Below are 21,364 nucleotides of genomic sequence, written 5' to 3' on the forward strand. Positions count from 1 at the left end.
GCTTTTGAAGGGTGAATGCGTAGATATCAAACGGGAAGCCTGCAGCGGAGCACACCAAAGTGACGCCTGATAGGGGTGACCTTACTTTTTTTTTTAAGCAACAAAAATATAAAATACTTTCTTTGTACGGAATATGTCATTTATCATTTTAAATCCACACTTCTTGTTTCAGAAATGTGTTGTGTGGCAGAGTATATCATTATCGAACTTTGTTTCAGTGCGCCCCCCACACCCAGTCAATGATAGGTTTCATCCGTACTGCCAGTCAGGTGATATTTTCCGCTTCGCCATTTTGTACTGCTGCGCCGGGTATTTATCAGGAGAGTCGTGACTACCTCGTTTACATTATACTGCTAGTTAGGTGGTCAGACGGTTCCTGGTATACTCGATTTTTCATTTCAAGCCTGTGGCCTTCGATAGATTTTTGAGTCGACGTTAATAATTCATTTTGTATATTTAGTTTATTTTTATTTTGTGTGAGAAAGAATGTCGGCCGAAAGCCCCGAATACTCTCCCTTCTTCGCAGTGATGGGTGCCTCTGCGGCTATGGTGTTCAGCGGTAATTATGACACGATCACGTTTTATATTTAAGCTGTTTTTGTTAGTAAGTTGTCGCTGTATGCATTTGCTGCTAACCCGTTTTGCATTTAACGTTATATCATTCCCAACAGGGTGCTTTGAACTGTCAACCATGGTGCGTGTCTTGAAGCTCACTTGTGAAAGCCATCCGCTAGCCTTGCTAACGTTAACGTCGCAATGCTAATCTTGAGCTGTCATTTATTTAGACTTAACAGCCAGCTGGAGCGACCTCTTACTTTGGTGTATTTTTAACATGGCAATGTTTAGTTAGTATTAGTTGGTTAATAAAATGATCGCAGCTAGCCTTTCTGCTTCAACGACAGACAGTAAAGACTAGTTAGCTAGCTGATGACGACTACATATGTTAGCTTTGACGTTAGCTTAGTTTGGTTAAGTACGCTATATGGTTTATCTGAATGGAAAGGACAACACAGGGAATGATGTTAACTGATCAGAAGATGTTTTATTAAAACGGCGCTGATTGGTTAACAGTCACTATAAAAATGTCAATGTATTAGGACTACATGTATTCACACAGTTGGCTGCTTGTTGGCTTACTGCACTTAGCAGGAGGTAAAGATATTAGGTTGATTCCCACCTTTTTCTGCAAGATGCCACACTGCTGCATGCAGGGTTTAAGCGTGCTAAAAGCAATAGATGATACGTTTTATACAAAATGATTTTAATGTGGCTTGAGATCAGTTACCAATGAGACCAAATAATTGAATTGACCTCGTTCTGCGTAAACTGTTTGCCATTCTACAACAATTTGCCATTTGTCAAATCGGTCGTGTCACAAATAATTTAATGCAAGTAACTTGAGCTGAAAACCGCTTTTTCTTACAACTTAAATGACTATTGGAAACCAGCATCAGCTGGCTAACTTCCTTATTGCTCGAAGGAATGACACAAGGTCACATGATGATCACATGATGAGACTTCTGACTTGGAATTGCCATCAGCTTACTGATCTTGTGAAATGTTAATATAAATGCAAAAGTTAAGAAGTTAGCAGTGAACCTGTTTAAAGAAAATATGGCTAATTTTGACAAAAGATAAAGGGTGTGACACAACTGTTTATTAGTGTTTTTGGATAGAAGGTGAGAAATGGCACAGAAAGTGAACTTTGAAACTGGCTTGTTTTTATAATCGGTCATGCTTGTTTTATAGATCCTTTCCTAGTTTCTTATTGGTCTTTCCTTAATCCAAGACAAGAGCTACATCATATGGCAGTGGTATGCTGTATCACAGCAAAGGCCTACATTTGACTAGGATGACTGGTGGGATGAGTGCAGTTACAATGGGAAATCAACAAGCTACTAATTTTGCCATGTTACAGAGGTCTTGACCCCTTGTAGCTCGAGGCCTTTTGGCAAAACAGGCTAATTTATGGTGGTGAATGGTACATATGTTTTCATAGAGGGACATCACCAGTGAATGGCTAGTGCAAGACCTTGAAATCTATTTTATAAAGAGCTTTTTCTGACAGAATGTAATCTTGGATTATGTCCCCACCTTTTCTTTTGTCTTATCACACATTTATACATCCACATGCCTATTTAATGGTCAAAGAGCGAAAGGAATGGTTTAACATGTCTTTTAACAAATCACATTGGAGTGCATGGTAATGAGAAATCTCAAGTCATTGTCAGCTGAAGATTTCAAGTATTTCAGAAATCTGAGAGAAATTTAACCTAGTAACTGCTGTTTAAAGTATTAACTAAGGCATCACAATTCATGATATAAAAACGTCCCTTGATATTAGGGCTGCAGCTATCGATTAATTTAGTAATTGAGTATTCTGCCGATTATTCCATCGATTTAATCAAGTAATCGGATAAGAAATACTTTTGCTTTATTAAAGAGTAATAGTAAATATGCAAAAGAGAAAACAAGACAGGTCTCTTTTTAAAATGAACAACTAAGTGGTTTCCTTTTTAAAAAAATCTGCATTTTTATTGCTTAAATTGCATACAATATTATCTGTCAAAACTAAACCCATTTAGTGCATTTAAGTGCCATATTACATTCTAGGTTATAAAGAAACATTTTCTGAAATGCAAAAACAAATAAATAAAAAAATGCATTTCAAATTACTAAAAAAGGTATACATACAACCTAAACTTAGAGATATAATAATAATAATAATAATAATAATAATAATTAATAATAAAAAACTTTCAGAACGACATGTTTCAACCTAACTACAACTCAGGCATAACATAAGCCTTTACTGTTGCATTTTTGTAGGCGGCATAAACAAATGGACAGGAACTGCGACTATCATAATAATAACATGAATGAAGCTCAGGCTTTCACAAATTGACTGCAGCATTTTATTTTCTGTGCTTATTTTCTTGAGCAAAACTTTGCTAACTTATGGACATCCTAACTAGGGACCATATTAATTTACGTTCTTAACTAGCCATCACATATAGCCATAATTGCTATTGTGGTAGGCTAGTTCGGTTTTACAATAGACTCACTGTACAGAGTTTTTGTTTTGTTTCACCTCGAAATGATCCCAAATTTTGGACACTTTCTGTCATTTTCTTTTGGCCTGTCTCTTTTCTTCGCCCCTCACTATTTTCTGTCTTCCTTCATTTTGCAATCCGCGCTATCAAATCACACACAGTGTAAGCCTGTTGTGCAACAGCAATAATCATCCGTGTGAAACACAGTGCACTGCATATAGTTATATGGATTAAACAAAATCTTTGCAGCAATGATTTTTAGTAATCAAGTTACTCGAGTTTCTCAAGGAATAGTTTCAGCCTTACATCATTTATAACTAAATTATTTTTATATTGTCCAGCCTTGCCCGGAAATGATATCAGCTGGAAGCCAAAGCCAACCCTGGTCTTGTCATAGCTCAGGTTTAATGTGTAGTGATAGGCAAGGGCAGCATGGTGGTGATGGTTCTTGAGGCTAGCAGTAGTACTAGTCTGTGGTGGTGGTGGTGGTGAAGGAGTGACAGCTGGGGAATTAGCTAGTAGGGAGGGGATCATGCTGACACAAAGAAGGGATGTGGTGGGATGGATGGGGACATGATTCAGACTTCAGCTTTAAGGATCCTAAAGTGTTATGGAGTCATTGACAGGACATTGTAGCTTCTGTGATGTTTGCTTTAATGTAGGACTATGACTGCAATTAACATTTATTGTCTTTGTCATATTTTGGGGGGTCGATCCATCATTCAGTCTATAAAATAATGACAATGTGACGTGAATCAAAAGTTCTTGCCCGAGTGGATGGCTCAAAATTTCTGACTTATTCTGATAAACAGATAAAAAAAAAAAACCCAAATGGCAGTTTGTTAATTACATTTGCACTAATTAGCCATTTTCTGGAACAGGCTGTAAGTTGCTGTGATCCTCTGGTGTCAGGTGATGTTGCATTGTTTTAGTAGTCTGGTGATGGTGTCCTGTTGTGAGGACTGCCTTTAGTGATTCCTGGATCAGAGTGACACTCACAAGGTGCCATTATCCATGAGCTTAGGACCACCACTTCCATGATAGCTGTGCTGCAGTTCTGTTGTGCCCACCCCTTTCACTAACTAAATACAAATATTTTCCACTTTTTTGTTAAAGTATAAGGCTGACATATATCTTTGGTAATTAACATGAATGATAAATCTACTCAGTGGTGCTGACAACATTTTAAGGTTTAATGTTTGCTACACATCTTAAAACTGCATCTGCTCTGCAGCTTTTTCCCTTTGCAGTTTCCTGTGCAATTGTTGGCATGTACTTTGTGAGTAGGATAGCCTAGTAACTAGTTATTTTTTCTACTTAGTCATTAATCAATAGTGCTTCCAATTGCTTGACCTTTTTAGTTCCCTTTCACATTGTCTTTCTCTCTCTTGAACACACACTCTTCAATGGAGAGGTTTAATTGGTGACTGCAGCATATTTGCTGTAGACATCGTCCTCAGCTTCTAATGCAATAGATTGGTCAGCAAGTCTCAATTTCTGCATGCTGCCTCATATTTTTACAGTGTAGGCTAAAGCCAGCCTGCAGTTGTGTAAGACACAAAAAAATGTTTACAGCTATGACCTTCCTGATTTATTTATTTTTTTTCATTTTTCATTCTTTAAAACCAGTGCTTCCCCATTCATCCACTATTCAGAGCAGACCAAACTGCCATCTATTGCGTGGGCATATTGCATGCTAGATCATCCCTAGCTGGAGGCACCTCATGCTCTGACATCACAAGATGTCAGGGACAAGGACATCCCATACATCAAATATTCTGCAGGGAGGAAAAAAAGAAAAAGGAGTAAAAGCTCTTTACCTAGATGAGGGGATTAGGATGACTAAAACCCAGAGGTTGTGCCTCCACACTGCTGCAGAAGCCGCCCTGCCATACATCAAACCTTTAATCGTCAGGACAGACTGGCAGTGTTTGAGGACTCCAGTATTTGTCTATTAACCCTCACCTGTCACCCCTCAGTGAGGCCAAGCTTACCAAGAAAGAATGGAGTTGGAGGATAACGTTACTGACGGTAACATATTACGCTGGTTGTTTATGGATGGCTGAATGGCTAAAAGAAACAGCTGCTCACAAGTGTGTTTTTGTATAGCTAAATTACAAAGTTTGTTTTGGAAAAATATCTTAATTGGATCCACTATCTTGGTCAGTTTTTATATTGAACTACTGAGGTAGTCAGTAGTCAATTTGTTTGATGTGATGTACCATATAGCTTGTGTTGCTTTTAAAGAATTTAGTCCACCAGCACAGAGGATAGTACTTCTACAAAGTCAAAAAGACAATCTTTCTTGTGCATTTGTCAGGGCTTGCAAAACAGTGGCCATTTATACTCAAACACATCTCTAGTAGTTTAGGGATGTGGCTGGCTGCCATATGCACATTTGAAGATTGGCCCACATCATCTTCCTGTGCCTCTAGATCCATTTGCCAGAAAGCCTCACAGATAGTCTTGGAGTTAACCAGACGTATCCAGGCTAGCTCAACATATTGTTCCAAGAAATGAGAGAACACAGGGCAGGGTACCTCGAGCTGTATGCACAAGTCTGTTTCCCAAGATGATATTTCAAGAGACTTCAGATTTCATTGGTATGTTGGCTATGAAGAGGCAAGAAACAAATTTTACAGGTGCTTGTTTATACACCAGTGGTATGACAAGATCACCACATTAATCAAAGGATTTTTTTTTAATGATATTGCCTTGCAAGATAGTTGCATTGTTGCCTGTTACATAAGTTTTACTGACTTGTTATGCGGCCATTTTGATATCTGTTCACAAATTGCATATAAGCAACAACTAGCTTTGAGATATTTTGTCAGTGCAATAGAGAAACCACAGAAGGCAGATGGCTATATTTAGCATCAAAGCAGCATCTATAAACCTGTGAGAATTCATTCTGTCTAGAATAAATCATATGTAAATGTGTTTTTAATACTGCTGGTTAGTGAAAATACTGCATGTAGGGACAGATAGATAGATAGATAGATAGATAGATAGATAGATAGATAGATGCTGTGCTGAGATCAGTGCTGTCTCCTGAGCTTTCACTTCACCTTGCTTTTGCTGTGGATGAGGGAATAAACATGTTCACATTTACACACACCTCTAATGTTGGGGAGATCTTGTCAAACCAACCTGTCTCTGATTCATGACACTGCCCTGCTCTGACAGCCTTTGTTGGATAAGTCTCTCTTGTTGGTCTATTCTGTACACTTAACACATTGATCTGTGTATTTTATTATTTGTATTGTATTTTTGTGTACTCTTTAATGTTTTTAATGTCTGCTGGTGTTGTGTGCCCATATATGCTGATGGGACTAGCTTTGTAGAAGTCAAATTTTCCCATGGGGACAATAAAGTATATATCATCTATTTTTCCTTATCTGAATCAAGTGTCTAAGGATAGAGGGTGTCGTGCTGTACAGATTGTGAAGCCCCTTGAGGCTGATTTGTGAGATTGGGCTATATAAATAGTTGATTTGACTTGACTCTTACACATCTCACCTGGAAGCTATTCAATTCTTTGTTGTTGGGCAGAATTATAACCAGTTTTTAATGGATGGTTGCTATATTTTCTTATATATGGTTTCTTCTTTTTTTAGAGCAGTAATCATAGATTTCCTCTTTCACTCTCCTCCTGCAGTCATACTTGATTGTGTGTGACGTAGGTGGCAGTATGATTTCTCCTCAGCGTCACAGGCCCACAGAGCTAATGCTGATGAAGCTTTTTGTTCGCCTTCCCTGTCACACTACAGAGATGCTAGCCAGAGACTAGTGTGGACTTGAGATAGCACACAGCAGATGTCTCATGAATGTGTACTGCTAGTCCACCCTCTGGTACTGATGCTGTCTCTGGAGATGTGGTGTCCTGCTTCTCTTATGAGGTCTGCAGTTCCCTGTGTGCTTAAGCCAAATGAGGCTTTTTCATTCACAGTGATATACAACTCTGCAGCTGCCAGAGTCAATTATGAAATTACAAGGGCTGAAGCAGTTTGAGGAGATGAGGCAAAAACACACACAAAGCTGCTCAGTTATTTCCCTTTTGACACAAACAAAATTCCCCAAAGTAGAGCCATGTTGGATTTTTACGGGGAACAGAAACTCCATCTCTTATTTCACTTCTGCTTTATTATTCAGCTGTGCCCTCTGGTTTCTGTCGTCAGTCTGCTAGCCTATTGTAACTTGCATTGTAGTGTGTGTGTGTGTGTGTATACTCTAGTTGGCTATCTTGTTCCGTTTTAACTAAAGTTATCTTCTCTCTCTTCCCTACCAGCCTTGGGAGCAGCCTATGGCACAGCTAAGAGTGGTACAGGGATCGCCGCCATGTCCGTGATGAGGCCGGAACTCATCATGAAGTCAATCATCCCCGTGGTCATGGCGGGTATCATAGCCATCTACGGCCTGGTAGTAGCAGTGCTGATTGCCAACAACATCTCAGAGAAGGTCACCCTCTACAAGTGAGTTCAACTGACTAGTCATATTTTCAGACATTTGTTGTCTACATTTCCTTTTCATTTATTTGTCAATACCTCACCCAAGACAATTTGTCAGGCTTGGCAAAAGCCACAACAAAAACAGCTAAACAATTGCACAGATGCTGGTGTTAATTCATTTTATTAGTAGCAAAGCCCCAGAAGAGACCAAAACCAACAATGAATTATTCCTACTAAGCCACTGGCCTCATGTAGATCCATTATCCACTAGATCCATTAATCATAAACTATTAAACACGTAAGAGCATATATCTTCATTACGATGAACAGCCATTAAACTATTCAACAACTCTGACTGCTATTTCAATCTTGTTATATCACTGCACACGCTTAGGACATAGTTCCCTTGTTTACACTGGTCTGCAGTTTAGACAAAGTGACAGAAGTAAATTTTTCGTCTCATTCTAATGAAGGAATTTGTCTCCCAATGCAGCAGTATGACTATTATTTATTTATTTTTCTATATAGGCAGTTTAGGGCACAGAGGCATAATAAAGATATAATAAGGCTTATCCTTTTAAAAATCTTACTGGTATTTTTAATTTGAGAATATGAGCATATCTACGATGAGTTGTGTGCTCACTCTGTTCACTGTAAAGGCCAAAACACACTGCTGCCGAACGGCGTGTGTTTAAAAACAGCCGCCCCTATAATTTTCTATGTTCAAGCCCCACACCGGCTCGGCCCTTAATGCTACTGTACGGACGGACGGGGGGATTTACCTAAAGCTAGCTAGTCATATGCTAAGGTTACCATAGATAACGTTTAATGAAAACCACTGCACAAAGTAACCTAAACCTGTAGCTAATATATAGTTACATGTTCACGCAAGATTCATCACGTGATGAGTCTGAGTCTCGCTCCACTCGACCATGAAATATGCAGGTTGTGCAACAAACTGGCATCCAGTGGAATGGAAGGGGGGAGGGGATTGTGTCATTTAGTGGCTGGATGTTATTATTGTTAATAAATTGCACCTTTTTTAAATAAATAAACTCCACTTCCGGCTCCCGTGGCAGTTCGACTTCCTGTCCTCACCTCTTGCTGTCTCTCGTGTGTGTGTGTGTATAGATCATTGACTATATATAATATATACATATACAGTCTATGGTGTAGATCAGTGCATGAGCAGAGACAGTTGTTAACACGCTGCAGCGTGGTGCTTCCTATTGGTGCTAGGGGCGACACTTGACGCACATCATATGCGGACATTCTTCACTGGTTTGTTTTTGGAACAGTAAAACAAGCAGAAGCCACGGTGATTTGGTTGGATGAAAAGCTGTAGGCAGCAGACTGATTACAGTTGGGACAAACTCAAACCTTCAACACCCCACCAACTGAACAGCTTTTACTGTATAGGCCTATTGTATGGAAAACCACTCGCTCCATGCATGCATTACAGCCTCTGATCACAGTTGCACAAATATTAAAGATGCTGACTTTCGCATGTTTAGTTAAAATATTCTCAATTGCTTAAATTAACTACCTAACTACCCAGATTATTCGGGAATCAAGTAATCCTCAACATCCCTTGTGCTGACTAACACTTGTCTCTGTGTGTTTAGGAGTTTCCTCCATCTGGGAGCTGGGCTGAGCGTGGGCCTCAGTGGGCTGGCAGCAGGCTTCGCAATTGGCATCGTGGGCGATGCCGGTGTGAGGGGCACAGCTCAACAGCCGAGGCTTTTTGTGGGCATGATCCTCATTTTGATTTTTGCTGAAGTCTTGGGTCTCTACGGCCTCATTGTTGCCCTCATTCTCTCCACGAAATAAACACCCAAACATCTCCACTACAAGATCTGTCCTTTATGTTGCTGCTGGAGAAAAAGTGTAAAACGGGAAAAAATTGTAAAATTTCTGCCACACAAGATGAAAGAAGGCAGGAAAAAATTTAATAAAATGGCTCCGTAAATATGGTTTTATCTCAACAATGTGTACAGTCGTCCCAATTTGATAGTCAACTTGTAAATGCGCAATGTAGTGATTTGTCTGTCTTGTGTGTGTGCGTGTGTGTGTTTCAAAACAGTTGTATGATGAAGATTCCTTTTTTCCCTCCACTTATTTCGGGCCTTGAGGCCAGCTGAGACAGCCTGGCCTCTGGTCTTAGAGAGCTGACCAATGGGCCGCACAGCTTTTCTCCTCTCATTTCAACTTTGGAGTTGACACAATTTCTGCATTAATCTTGAGGATCTATTTGTAAAGAGAAATGTATATGGACTTACGATTTTTTTTCCACTGATTTTATTTATAAGAAATTGTTCATTGAACTGTTTTAATGCAGCTTGCAGAAGTCTTTAATCCCCAGGATATATATAAATATATATATTACAGACATATAAATATCTATATAGATAGACTTAATACACTGTGGGGTAATTGTGATAAGTGGTTGGAAATCCTCTGGATGTAATTCTTGGTTAAATAATAAGATTGCCTTTAGTATGTTGCTGGTGAAATGGGACTTTTGTGTGTAGTCGAATTCTAATCATTACGCAAACATTCTCAAACGTCAGTGTTTTTCCTGTAGTACTGCTGTTTGCATTAAAGGTGTGTGTGCCCCGTGATGGGTCTCACAAGTGTAATTTCCAAATTTCATCTCCTCTCCATCTTATTCACCCCTCTCATCTGTGGCTGTACTTAATCTCTTTCACATTCCAGCTATTAAAATCCTGCATGGGTTTCAGTGTCTTGTTGCTGTTGGGTATGAAGCTGAAGGGCAGGCTAGTTTCAGAAGATTTAATCCAGATCAAAAAGCTAGTTTAATGTGGTAGTTCCTCCTCCAAAAAAATTTAAAAATCAAGTTTAAATCAGACTTGATGGTATCGTTTTGTAGCGTGCAGCAGGAATCTAGTGAGCTTAGTGTTCAAGTTTGGCCTAGTTTCATGTGAGGACAGATCCAATTTGATCTGGAGTTTGTTTTCTGAAAATGGAACTGCTGCTGACGCATTTACTGAAGCGCCAATCTACAATCCTGTATTACCACTGGTATTGAAGTTATGCTGATGTGTCGACGTGTGTGTCACAATCGAATTAAATGAGATTCCAACTTAGATTTGACTGACTTTCAAACACACAAAATGTAGTGTTTTGAGTACTGTATTTTACCTCTAAGCCTTATACAGACAGCATGGCATTTTTATTACAAAACTGTCTACATTTGAAAGATTAGATTATCTGAGTTGCTGTTTTACAGTATTCATCTCTTCCTCTCTGTGGTGAGAGCTTCACGCTGTGGTTAATGCCTCTAGAATTGCAACTGCAGCACTGAAAGATAACTGCAAACAAAGCCTGCATTGTACTATTGGCAGATACAGATATTAAATGTATAAAACAAGAGCATCAGGAAATAGTTTGATATGATGTTTAACTGTACAGGACAAAAATGCAATATAGAAATCATTACATTTACACAACAACCAATATTTCTGCATTATACTGTACTTTTCACAGAACCTATGTGCTAAAATGTGAAAACAATCCAGAATTTTGAGCAAATACATTCATGGCTCAAGCTGTTTGGAGGCTGCTGAGCAGGGTCTGAGAGATACTGCTGATAGCACTGAAGGTGGCACTGTCAGGAAATGACTGTGTGAAGTCTTTGCCTTCCTCTATACTGGCGCTGAGCAGAGGATCCAAGGGCACAGAACCTGAAATGGAGAAGACATAATGTTGATTACTGCTCTTACCTGAACCAAGTACCACTATTTATCACACCTGATACATCACTGCTGAGAAATGATTCACAGCTACCTTGTGCCTGAGAGTAGCACTCTCAACTGAGGTACTAATTAATGATAATCAATAGTGAGAATCAAGTGGGTTCTAAGAGGCATTGACTTATCAAATACTTGCATGACTAAAGCTATGCAGCACTGTCAAGATACAGCTGGCCTCTCACAGCCACAGGGTAAAATGAATTAGCCGCATCATTACTCAAGAGATTGATTTACACATAGTGGATAACTGCTCAGGGAAGATGTTTGATGATCTATTCATTTGACCAAGAAATATTGATAAGTATGTATCATGTCTTCACCGAGGTATTTTAAACCTGCTGCTGCACTGAAATCTGGATCAACCATTTTAGCAGCATTGTAAAATGCCTCCTAAATCATGAATGGTGGGTGAGGAGTGATGTGCGATCACAATGTGTTGTGACACCTTGTGGCTGGAAGCTAACATTACATGTAATTCAATCCCATTGATCTCACCTAGGAATGCTGATCCAGTCAGCTTGGCTAACTCTTCACCACCACCTTTTGAGAATATATTGCTGCATTCCTGAAAAGAATATAGAAATAGTTGTTCAAATGGAGTCTGACAACATTGAATTTGAGCAAAAAAACAAAACAAAAAAAAAAGCATGTATGTATTTTGGTGAATGTCTAATTGAGCACATATTTAAAATAGACACCATAACAATTGTAATTACTTTCATTACAATTTCATTTGAAGGTATTTCACATCTCAATTGTCCAAACAATTGTATGAAAGTTTACACACCGAGCAGTGTGGACAAACAAAGCCACTCATGTTCTCTATGATGCCCAGGATCCGTACACCTGTCTTCTTACAGAAGGTGATCTCTCTCCTCACATCCCCCGTCGATACCGCCTGTAGCCAACATAAGAACAGAAAGAACAATTTTCACTGGATGTCCTGCATCTTATAAAGGTTTCTGGTTAGGGTCCAGTCTACAGTACAGCAATAGCTGGTCAATATCATTAAATCTGACTGTGACTAATATAATGTACATGTTTGTTGGAAGCAATTCATTATTTTGGTAGCTTTCTAGGTATGAAGATGGCAGCAATGACAGGAATGAGCATCTAAACATTACAACATAATGTTAGTCAATGCGTTTGTGGTCTTGCTGTAAAACACTAAACAACTGAGCCACAGCGCTGGTCAATTTCCTCTTTTACAATGCCTGAAAACACACATGCAGGACAATGTATAGCATATGGCTGAAAAAGTAAACAGCCAATGCTAAATTTATGAGCTTATTTGTCAGTGTAAACCTTCCATTACTGTGTCACCCATATTTAGTCTTCTTGCTCCTACTATGGACTGTTGGGTCTCTCCAGACTAGTGGGATACCTGAGGTGTGGTGACCAAAATGGCTCCATCCACTCTGTGTTTTTTAAGGTTCTCCAGCACTGCCAAATGCTCATCAGACGTCCCTGGCGGTGTGTCCACCAGAAGCACATCCAGCTCTCCCCATGCTACATCTGACACAAACTGGCCAATCAAAGCTGTAGAACAGGACATTCAAAGATGGAAAGGATGAAGATGTTACATAAGAAGGTGAGTTCAAGTTCAAGTGCAAAACATGCAGCACAGGGACATAGATGTTAAAGCAGAAAAACAGTATATCACATTGATTTATAAATATAGTGGTACAGACCCTTCCAATAAGTGCTGTGCCCACAGGACTAGGTCTATTAAATAGTGTCACAGGCCAGCAGTGGACCAGTACGACTGGAGAATAGCATACCTGTTTTCTTAGGCCCCCTCCAGATCACCGCTTCATCTGGGTCCTCCAGCAGGAAACCGATAGACATAAGGGCGAGGTTCTTCTGCGGATCAGTGTATACAGGCACCCATCCTGAGTCACACTGGTGCACGTCAGGACGGCCCATATTCAGCATGCGGGGGATACTGGGCCCACACAAGTCTACGTCCAGGATGCCAACCTGACAAACACACAGTTTTGTTAATTAGTCAATTTACTTAAGCAGCTCATTTCTTGACATTTGTATGAATACAAGTCAGGTATTGTGGGCAGAAAGAAACAAAACATACATACTGACAGTATCAATGATAGTGATTGCAATTGCTTAATGGTGAGCAACATATGGACTATTTAATAATAATATTTAAAGTACTGTATTTGTACAGGCATTATAACCACCTATAGGGTCTTTAATAGCCCCCCTGTGTGTTTTAAATAGGATAACAACATGTCAGCATATACTGTATTCTGCTGCACATACACACAGCTGGTCTTTGAGCTCACCTTTTTGCCAGCATGCCTGAGAGTCAGTGCTAACTCCGTGGTGATGGTGCTCTTGCCCACGCCTCCTTTCCCTGACAGAACCAACACAACATGCCGGACCTGGGCCAAGCCCCCGTCTCATATGAAAAGGAGAAAAATGTGGGTTAGTTCAACGCAGCAAATACCTGAAAGGTTATCAGTAAATTAGGACACAACTGTCACGAGAGTTGTAATTTGAACTGAAATAATCCGAAACGAGGGTCAGAGAGAAATGTGGCAGTTAGGAACCGAGTTCACAAGTTCAACATAAGTAGGTTAGAGTGGCTTAGGAATAATGTTTAACATTACTAGCTATGTAAAGGCTTTTTCATATAAACATTAAGTTCTCCGAGGATATAAAAACCTTTCGGTCAGCTCCGATGTTCGACGTTTTAGCAGCTGACAGAGCTGAGGATTTAAAACTCAAGCTGATTTTCCGTTAGCTTTCGCTAACCAGTTAGCTAAGTTATAAATTGGTAACTATTATCAAACACGCAGCAGTTTCTGACAACTGCCATCTCCAAAGAACAAGGATACAGTTCGTGTACGGATGGACGAGCTACAAGTAGGGACGTAACCTCCTAATGAACTTCGTCGGTAACCGGTAACTTCGTCCTACCATTATTTTGTTCCATATTTTGGATTTGGGACTTCATGCATTTGGGACAATCATGCACACAGCACAGGACGCAACTACTTCCGTGAATCGTCATGCGCCACCTAGCCAATTATACAGCGCATGTTACATCAAAGTCCCGCCTATCTTCCAACGCCACCAATAGGCTGCCGGTGTACACTATGGCGCATTCAATCTTACCAGAAACGCTCAAAATAAATGGCAAAACGGGATTTTTGTGTTTCTGTTCGTGAAATGTTTTAGGCCTCTGGCAAACAGCTGGCTCCAGACATGCGTCTTTATCGACACATATAGCTATTTAACAATTATCTTTGTCCCAACATCTTGATACATGCTAAATTAATTCAATATTTCAGAGTTGTGAACTCTGCTTCAACAAAAGAATTACTGGAAGTATACACTAATTTAGGTCTGGTGAATATCTGATAAATATTTGCGAATGTTTTCTGTCACCTGGAACAGTACCTTTCTATCTTTCTTTTCTTTTTCTTTTTTGTTCCTTTAAGCACATGTTTGGTTTTCCCTTGCTTGTGTTATCAAGTAAGACGACCAAGGCCACAGTCATTATCCCATGGATAGTTACCCCACTTAGGTAAAGTTAACTAAATAAATTACCATAAACCCCTCCCCCACACAGGTCTTATCCAATAAGAACAACATAAGGGCGTGGAGAAATAATGTTTATGTATAGCTTGTGGATAAGTGGGACAGAGTGCAAACTGCACCTGTCACACGGTTGGATATAGAGGCACACTAGCATTCAAATGAGCCACTGCAAGACTGTGTATAGGAAGACTACTGTAAGGTAAGAGCATAACTGCTGCTAAAATTGAGATATCCATGCTGTACTGTGTTTGACTGAGTTTTAAGATACAGATGCAACAAAACAGCAGCTTTGAATATACATAGAGTATCTGCTGAGATTTAAACATTCAACTGATGCTATTATCTAGAATGACTTACAGTGAGAATTACAGATCTTACTGACCTCTGTAGTAAATACAAACTTTCTGAAGTGGATCACTAAGACAGGACAGCATGAGATTCTGGTGTATTTGAATAGAAAGTCTGGGCAGGACATTGAGAGAGATTTGATTTTCAGTAGTTAGTAGTGATTTTTAGCTTTCATTATCTGAAACCTAAAAATCATTCTCTTCACTGTCACAGTCCTACTGCATCTGCATTCATATCATATCAATCAGAACATTAACTGACACAGGTACTGTAGTTTGTCTTGACTGGGGTGCATTTACAGTATGTAGGGTAAGGCCCAATTAAAGTGAGACTAGCTAACTAATCTAAATTATGGGCAGTTATCTCCTGCACCTGCTTGCAAAGCAGTCACCAGCTGTTGTGTTCAGTGGAGGCATTAACTGAGACATGCTATCAGGTTGATTTAACGTTGAAATAACGACTCTTCTTGAGGTCGGAAGTGTCAACTATGTGTTATTATAGTATAGAACAAATCTATAATACTTGTAATATAGAGTGAAATAATACTTTATAGTCCAGTAAATTGTTTTCACTCAAATAATTGTAAACAGGGATACACTGCAATTGAGGCTATTGATTGTAATGATTACTGACTATGAAAACAGTTAAGATAGGTAAGATTTTTTTTAAATAACAAACATATTAGGCAGTTCTGTTTTTGGTCAATACATCTGGAGCTACCTGCTTTCCAGGTCATAAAGCCCTGAACAGAGGTTGAAGATACCAAAAATATCCAACTAAGAATCATGCTTGTGTAATTGCATAATGTATAAATACAAACTGGATAGAGGCAGAATTCCAATAATGTTCTTGTCATTGGAATTGCATCAACTGCATCAACTCCACTGACTGTTTAGTTTTTTATTAAAAATAACACTCTTGATAGTGCACATGCAGTTTTCAATGTCCATTCTGTTTTACTGTAATTGTTTCCTGGGTCACAATGTAGCAAACTTTGACTCAAATTTCCCCAAAAGTGTTTTTAAAAGTGGTAGCTAAGTCATACATTAATTTTGCTTTCAGAATCCGTAAATCCTCTTCCATTCCAAAGTACCAGAATTACATTAAAACTTTTCTTACGTAGTCAATTAAAGTGCCAGATAATAATGTAGGAAAGTGTCACAGTCAATATTAGCAGGGGTGTAAACACGAGGATATTAGAATCTGTGATTTATGATTGGTACACATTGTAGTCACTAGGTCAGGTGACCTTATCTGTGTCTATCTGCTGATGAAGTTAACTGACAGACATGCTGCAACAGTGGCAAAGCAGAGGGTTGGGTTTAAAGGTTAAACAAGTGCATGGAAACACTTCCTGCTGCCAATTGTGGCATATGGGACAAATGGAAATAGGCAAGCTGGCACACAAATATCAGTCTATAGGTGACTAAACATGGTTCCTCACAAGGATATTGTGCAGCTTCACACTGACTGATGGTAAGGAAAGTAAAGGTTAGTGAACACAATGTACTGTAGAGCTGAGAAAAGCCTACAGCGACTGTTTCCTATTCACATTTTTTGACTGACCTACTTTCAGTTGTCCATCAAGTTTGTTGAGTCATTTGAGAAACATGCTGAGAACCCAAGGTCGCTCACACCGTTCTAATACAACCTCACAGTAAGTTTGAAATACAAGGAATTTAGGAATTGTGTGTCATTTTGGGGGGGAAAACACATTGCACCCAAAAGCTACCATCTTCAAAATGTGAAATAATGTAAACAACTTCAGATAATATACTCTCATCATTGCTTTAGGATATTTTTTCATTTTTGAGACCTCATTTTGCAGCTAAACTCATATTCAGCTTCTTCAATCTGAAATAGGTTATTTATAGGAAAAGTTATTTCTGTCTCTCTTCCTTGAATATCGCCTGCTAGGTTTTGAAAATGTGTAATCAGATATGTATGTGTCAAAAAAAAATCTGACCTCAACAAACAAAACAAAGAGTAAATAAGCTGTGAACCAGGAGTTCAACACTGACCTTACTTGACATAAATGAAGAGTACATGGCCTACTGTACACATGCCAGCTGGTTGTAAGGCGTTGGGTCTGCTGTCCACAGAGCTGCCATGCTGAGAAGAGGCAGGAATGGCCGGGCCCGGCATTTGGCCTGGAGCGAAACACGGCAGGAGACAGAGACCATGGCAGTGATCCAGACATCAGACAGGGAGGAATGGGAAGGCCAGACAACGACACAGGTGAGACATTAGAGTTTGTGGTGCAGAGCAAAAGAAAAGTGGAGCAAAGTATGGAGCACAGCGTAAAAGAGAGAACTTTTAAAGGAGTGGGAAATTCATTTGAAATGTACTGTATATTTGGTATGTCTAGAGCTCAAAGGGTCACTTACAAGCATCACATGCTTGATGTAAGAGGATAAGAAACAGTTAAATCCAAAGAAAAGGTGATGTATGACCACATTACCTGAGTACCAGTAGTTTTCCACTGGGACTGTGCCCCTGTCTGAAATGGCTGTGTGTAAGACACGGTCAGGTTGTCGAAGGCACGTACAGGAGGCCCAGTATTTTTGGCGAGGGTCTAATTTTACTTAGCACATATGACTTCTCTTACCAATAGGAACCGTGAACAGCTTCTAGGGAAAATGCTATCTTGTTGAGTCTTTGAAACATGTCATATGGGTGATATGACTCTCATTTGGCTCTTTGGATTTTCCAGTGCAAGATTGTGATTTTTGCGTCCAGGCTTGGCAACCTATTACCCTTTTAGGTTGCTCTTTCTTGCCTCTACCAAAAGGTTATTCTTTTCAAAAAAAGGCATTGTGGCACTGAGAAAACGTTGAATACCATCCTCAGGCTCTCTCCACTGGATCTAATTCCTTCCCCTGCTACCAAGCCAACATCCCTGGACCACGGCCACGTCTCCAGACTTACAAGATGCTGTTTGTGCTGTTTGTGTCAACCAGATCAGCGACCTGGAGTCGGAGGTGGATTACTTGCCGAGTTCTCACACCGTATCTGAGGTGTTGGCCTTGCCCAGCACAGTACCGGTGATAGGGGAGTCTTTCTGCCAGTGTGAGCGACAGGAAGAGCTCAGCCCGGGCTTCAGTGTCACCAGCAACTGCCTCTGTGGGGAGGAGGATCAGGGTGACTATTATAACAATATAAGGCCTTGACGGTGTTATGAAAGTATATTAGACATACTGTAATTGGCTTTTGTGAGATATATCCAGCTAATATAGCTGTTCACGTGTTCGTGTTCTCAGGTTTTGCCTGGGTGTGGGATGAGCACTTCAAGTCTTCCGGAGCCTTCCTTAGCTGTGACAACAGGAAGGTGAGCTTTCACTCAGACTACAGCTGCGGCACAGCTGCCATCCGCGGCACCAAGGAGCTCGCAGACGGCCAACACTTCTGGGAAGTCAAGATGACCTCTCCGGTCTACGGAACAGACATGGTAGGTAGCAGTCCCCTGAATAATACTGAAGTTATATTAGCAGTGGCCTAAAACACTTCTGAAAATGTTTGGTCTAATGGATGTTGAGGAGCATTGCAAACTATCATGTAGTGAGGAGCTAGAACCACTGTTGTTGGTTTACCTGTTTTGATCCTGTTTTTACTGGTTCGCTGTTGTAGATGGTGGGAATTGGAACTTCAGAGGTGAACCTGGAGAAGTTCAAATACAGCTTTGGCAGCCTGCTGGGCCATGATGAAGACAGTTGGGGTCTCTCCTACACAGGTGAAAGGGTCGGAATACAGGGATTCAAATATACCATGAGTTATCAGAGTCATCTGTGAAACCGGATGGAGACTTTCTACCAGTGGTGAAAAGTACCTTTACTCAAGAACTGTACTTAAATTCAATTTGGAGGTAAATTTTGAGGAAGTGCTTTTTACTCTATTACAGGTGAAGTTACTAGTTACTTTTCAGATTACATTTTTTCATAAAAATGTTATGGTAAGCTTTTAAAATATAATACATTGTTAACGATTAAACCAGTGGTTCTCAAACCTTTTGGCTTGTGACCCTTTTAAAAAAGCAGCGTCTAGTTGGGACCTTTGTCACATTTCAGATGTCTATGAGTTATTAGCAGTTCCACCAAAAAGTTTCACCCCCCTAAACTTCTCAGATGGTTTGATTTAAATGGCCCAAGGAGGTAAAATTATCCAAAATTTCACAGAAACGCAAGGATTCGTGAAAAGCAACAATTTAAAACAGATTTGTGTAGCAGAACTTTGTTTTTTCTTCTTTCCAACCCTATTAATCATCTCAGGAACCCACAGATTTATCTCGTGACCCTTAGGAGGAGGGCCGACCCCTAGATTGGATACCACTGGCTTAGGACTAAACAATGGAACTGTATGTAAAGTAGTTCAAATTAGCTCTACCTCGACCAGTTACAACAGCAAAATGCTACTTATGCATGATGCATCAATTTTAACAATCCAATAATATAATATATGTTAATACATCCCCCACAGAGGTTACTTTTCAGTAATGAATACATTACTACAATACATTTTTTTAAAGAATTTTACTTTTAATCTTGCTGTTAATACTAATGTACTTTTACATTAACAGGATTTAAAATGCACGACTTGGAGTATTTCTGCATTATAGTTTTGGTACTTCTGCATACTTCTTCCACCACTTCTTTCTACCATGATAATCACTAATTCAAGAAAAGATAAATCCTATATAATCCTATACAATAATTCATATCTATATCTGTTTAAAGGTCACTTCCAGCACAAAGGGGACAAAGTGAAGTTCTCCTCTCGGTTCGGCCAAGGCTCCATCATAGGAGTGCACCTGGACACCTGGCATGGCACCCTGACCTTCTACAAGAATCGGCACTGCATAGGTGCGTGTTTCTCTGTAATTCAAGCAGCACTAGCTACATAAAACACAAGAAAACTGCATTTTAGTTATGACTGCCTGGTGGCTCTTAATCCTGACATATTTTCATCCTGTCACCTCTACTGCTCCAACAGGTGTTGCTGCCACTAGGCTGCAAAACAAGAAGTTCTACCCCATGGTGTGCTCCACAGCAGCCAAAAGCGGTATGAAGGTGATCCGTGCCTGCTATACACCCACCTCCCTGCAGTACCTTTGCTGTGCCCGGCTCCGTCAACTGTTGCCCTGCTGCCCAGACATACTTAATGCCCTGGAGCTGCCCCCAGGCCTGCGCAACCTCCTCCACGCACGGCTAGGCTGGGTCTTCACCCTCAGCAGCAGCCCTGAAGCCTCGGAGCAGCACAGCGACTTGCCTGAGGATTTCCAAGAGGAGATGAGCCTGCCTTCCTGCCCCAGCTCCAGCCCCATCCTGAGCCCAGTATCCACCCTGAGTGCCTGCGCCCCCCCAAGCCCCTGCACCAGCCCGTTTCCTGACACAGTCCCATACCAGTGCCCCTGTCAAATGTCACCTCAAACTCAACCCTGCACTTGCCACTGCCCTCCAACTCCTCCCAGCAGCGACTACGACAGCTGCTGCTCCGAGCCAGAGGATTACCAATGCAAAAGATGCCGCTGGACATGACTTAGTTGTCCAAATGAATTTGTAAGTGTTTGGCACACAGCTATTCTACCATTGCCATCAAAATCTCCTCGGAAATCAAGGAGATAAGAGCAATCTCATCTTTTAGCCAATATTTCTTAATCAACACTTTGAGTGGATTGTTGCTTCTCATTTTTTATTAAGCAAGTTTATGACATTCAAACAACTTTGTCAATGAATGGGAAGAAGGGAGTGAGTATGTAGTGAGTGAGACATTTAATGAAGTTGAGATATTAAGAGTGACATTTGGGTCATTCATTCTCATTTTAGCCAATTGCTATCATGGGGCTAATGAGGGCCATTTGTACTGCTCTGATTTTTTCGTTTGTTTTTTAAAATATGCCAGTCGCTGTCTTTGGAAGGCCTAATGTTTGCCAGATTAGACTCTGAATCTTGTGAAAGCGTATACTTGTTATTCACAGGGATAGACTCCAGGGGGAAGCGAGTTGCTTTTGATACTGTGGAAATGACTTTTTGTACAGTAAACCTGTGTTTTGTAATCAGCATCTGGCTTAAATATCAACAGTGGTTGTATTATTGTTTACAAGAGAATTTGTTTTTCTATTTACAGTTATGCTTTGTTTATGAACTTTCTTACTCAGAAAAATTCTCTAAAATAAAACAAAAAG

The 21,364-nt window shown here is 40.1% G+C and overlaps 3 protein-coding genes across 9 annotated transcripts; 2 read left to right on the forward strand and 1 right to left on the reverse strand.

Annotated features, from left to right (window-relative positions):
• The first annotated feature begins 272 nt into the window (after positions 1-272).
• On the forward strand, positions 273-10,608 carry atp6v0cb (ATPase H+ transporting V0 subunit cb). Its single transcript, XM_044178536.1, has 3 exons — positions 273-559; positions 7,342-7,525; positions 9,127-10,608. Exons 1-3 carry the CDS (start codon positions 487-489, stop codon positions 9,329-9,331), a joined length of 462 nt encoding a protein of 153 aa, XP_044034471.1. The 5' UTR covers positions 273-486; the 3' UTR covers positions 9,332-10,608.
• Positions 10,609-10,638: 30 nt separating this feature from the next.
• nubp2 (nucleotide binding protein 2 (MinD homolog, E. coli)) lies at positions 10,639-14,357 on the reverse strand. Its single transcript, XM_044178535.1, has 7 exons — positions 14,215-14,357; positions 13,578-13,693; positions 13,056-13,254; positions 12,659-12,813; positions 12,062-12,172; positions 11,770-11,839; positions 10,639-11,205 (listed from the first exon to the last, which is right to left on the reverse strand). The coding sequence occupies exons 1-7, from the start codon at positions 14,306-14,308 to the stop codon at positions 11,066-11,068; spliced, it is 885 nt and encodes a 294-aa protein (XP_044034470.1). The 5' UTR covers positions 14,309-14,357; the 3' UTR covers positions 10,639-11,065.
• Positions 12,731-21,364, forward strand: LOC122867569 (SPRY domain-containing SOCS box protein 3-like). 7 transcript variants are annotated; one of them, XM_044178531.1, is made up of 7 exons: positions 12,731-12,865; positions 17,289-17,424; positions 18,147-18,327; positions 18,447-18,634; positions 18,814-18,916; positions 19,917-20,042; positions 20,173-21,364. In XM_044178531.1, the coding sequence occupies exons 2-7, from the start codon at positions 17,296-17,298 to the stop codon at positions 20,715-20,717; spliced, it is 1,272 nt and encodes a 423-aa protein (XP_044034466.1). In that variant the 5' UTR covers positions 12,731-12,865; positions 17,289-17,295; the 3' UTR covers positions 20,718-21,364. The 7 variants fall into 7 exon arrangements, with proteins under 7 accessions (XP_044034466.1, XP_044034469.1, XP_044034465.1 ...); XM_044178534.1 differs by lacking the exon at positions 12,731-12,865 and adding an exon at positions 13,606-13,719; XM_044178530.1 differs by lacking the exon at positions 12,731-12,865 and adding an exon at positions 14,062-14,199.

This window comes from Siniperca chuatsi, linkage group LG20, assembly GCF_020085105.1.
Source record: "Siniperca chuatsi isolate FFG_IHB_CAS linkage group LG20, ASM2008510v1, whole genome shotgun sequence".
NCBI lineage: Eukaryota > Metazoa > Chordata > Actinopteri > Centrarchiformes > Sinipercidae > Siniperca > Siniperca chuatsi.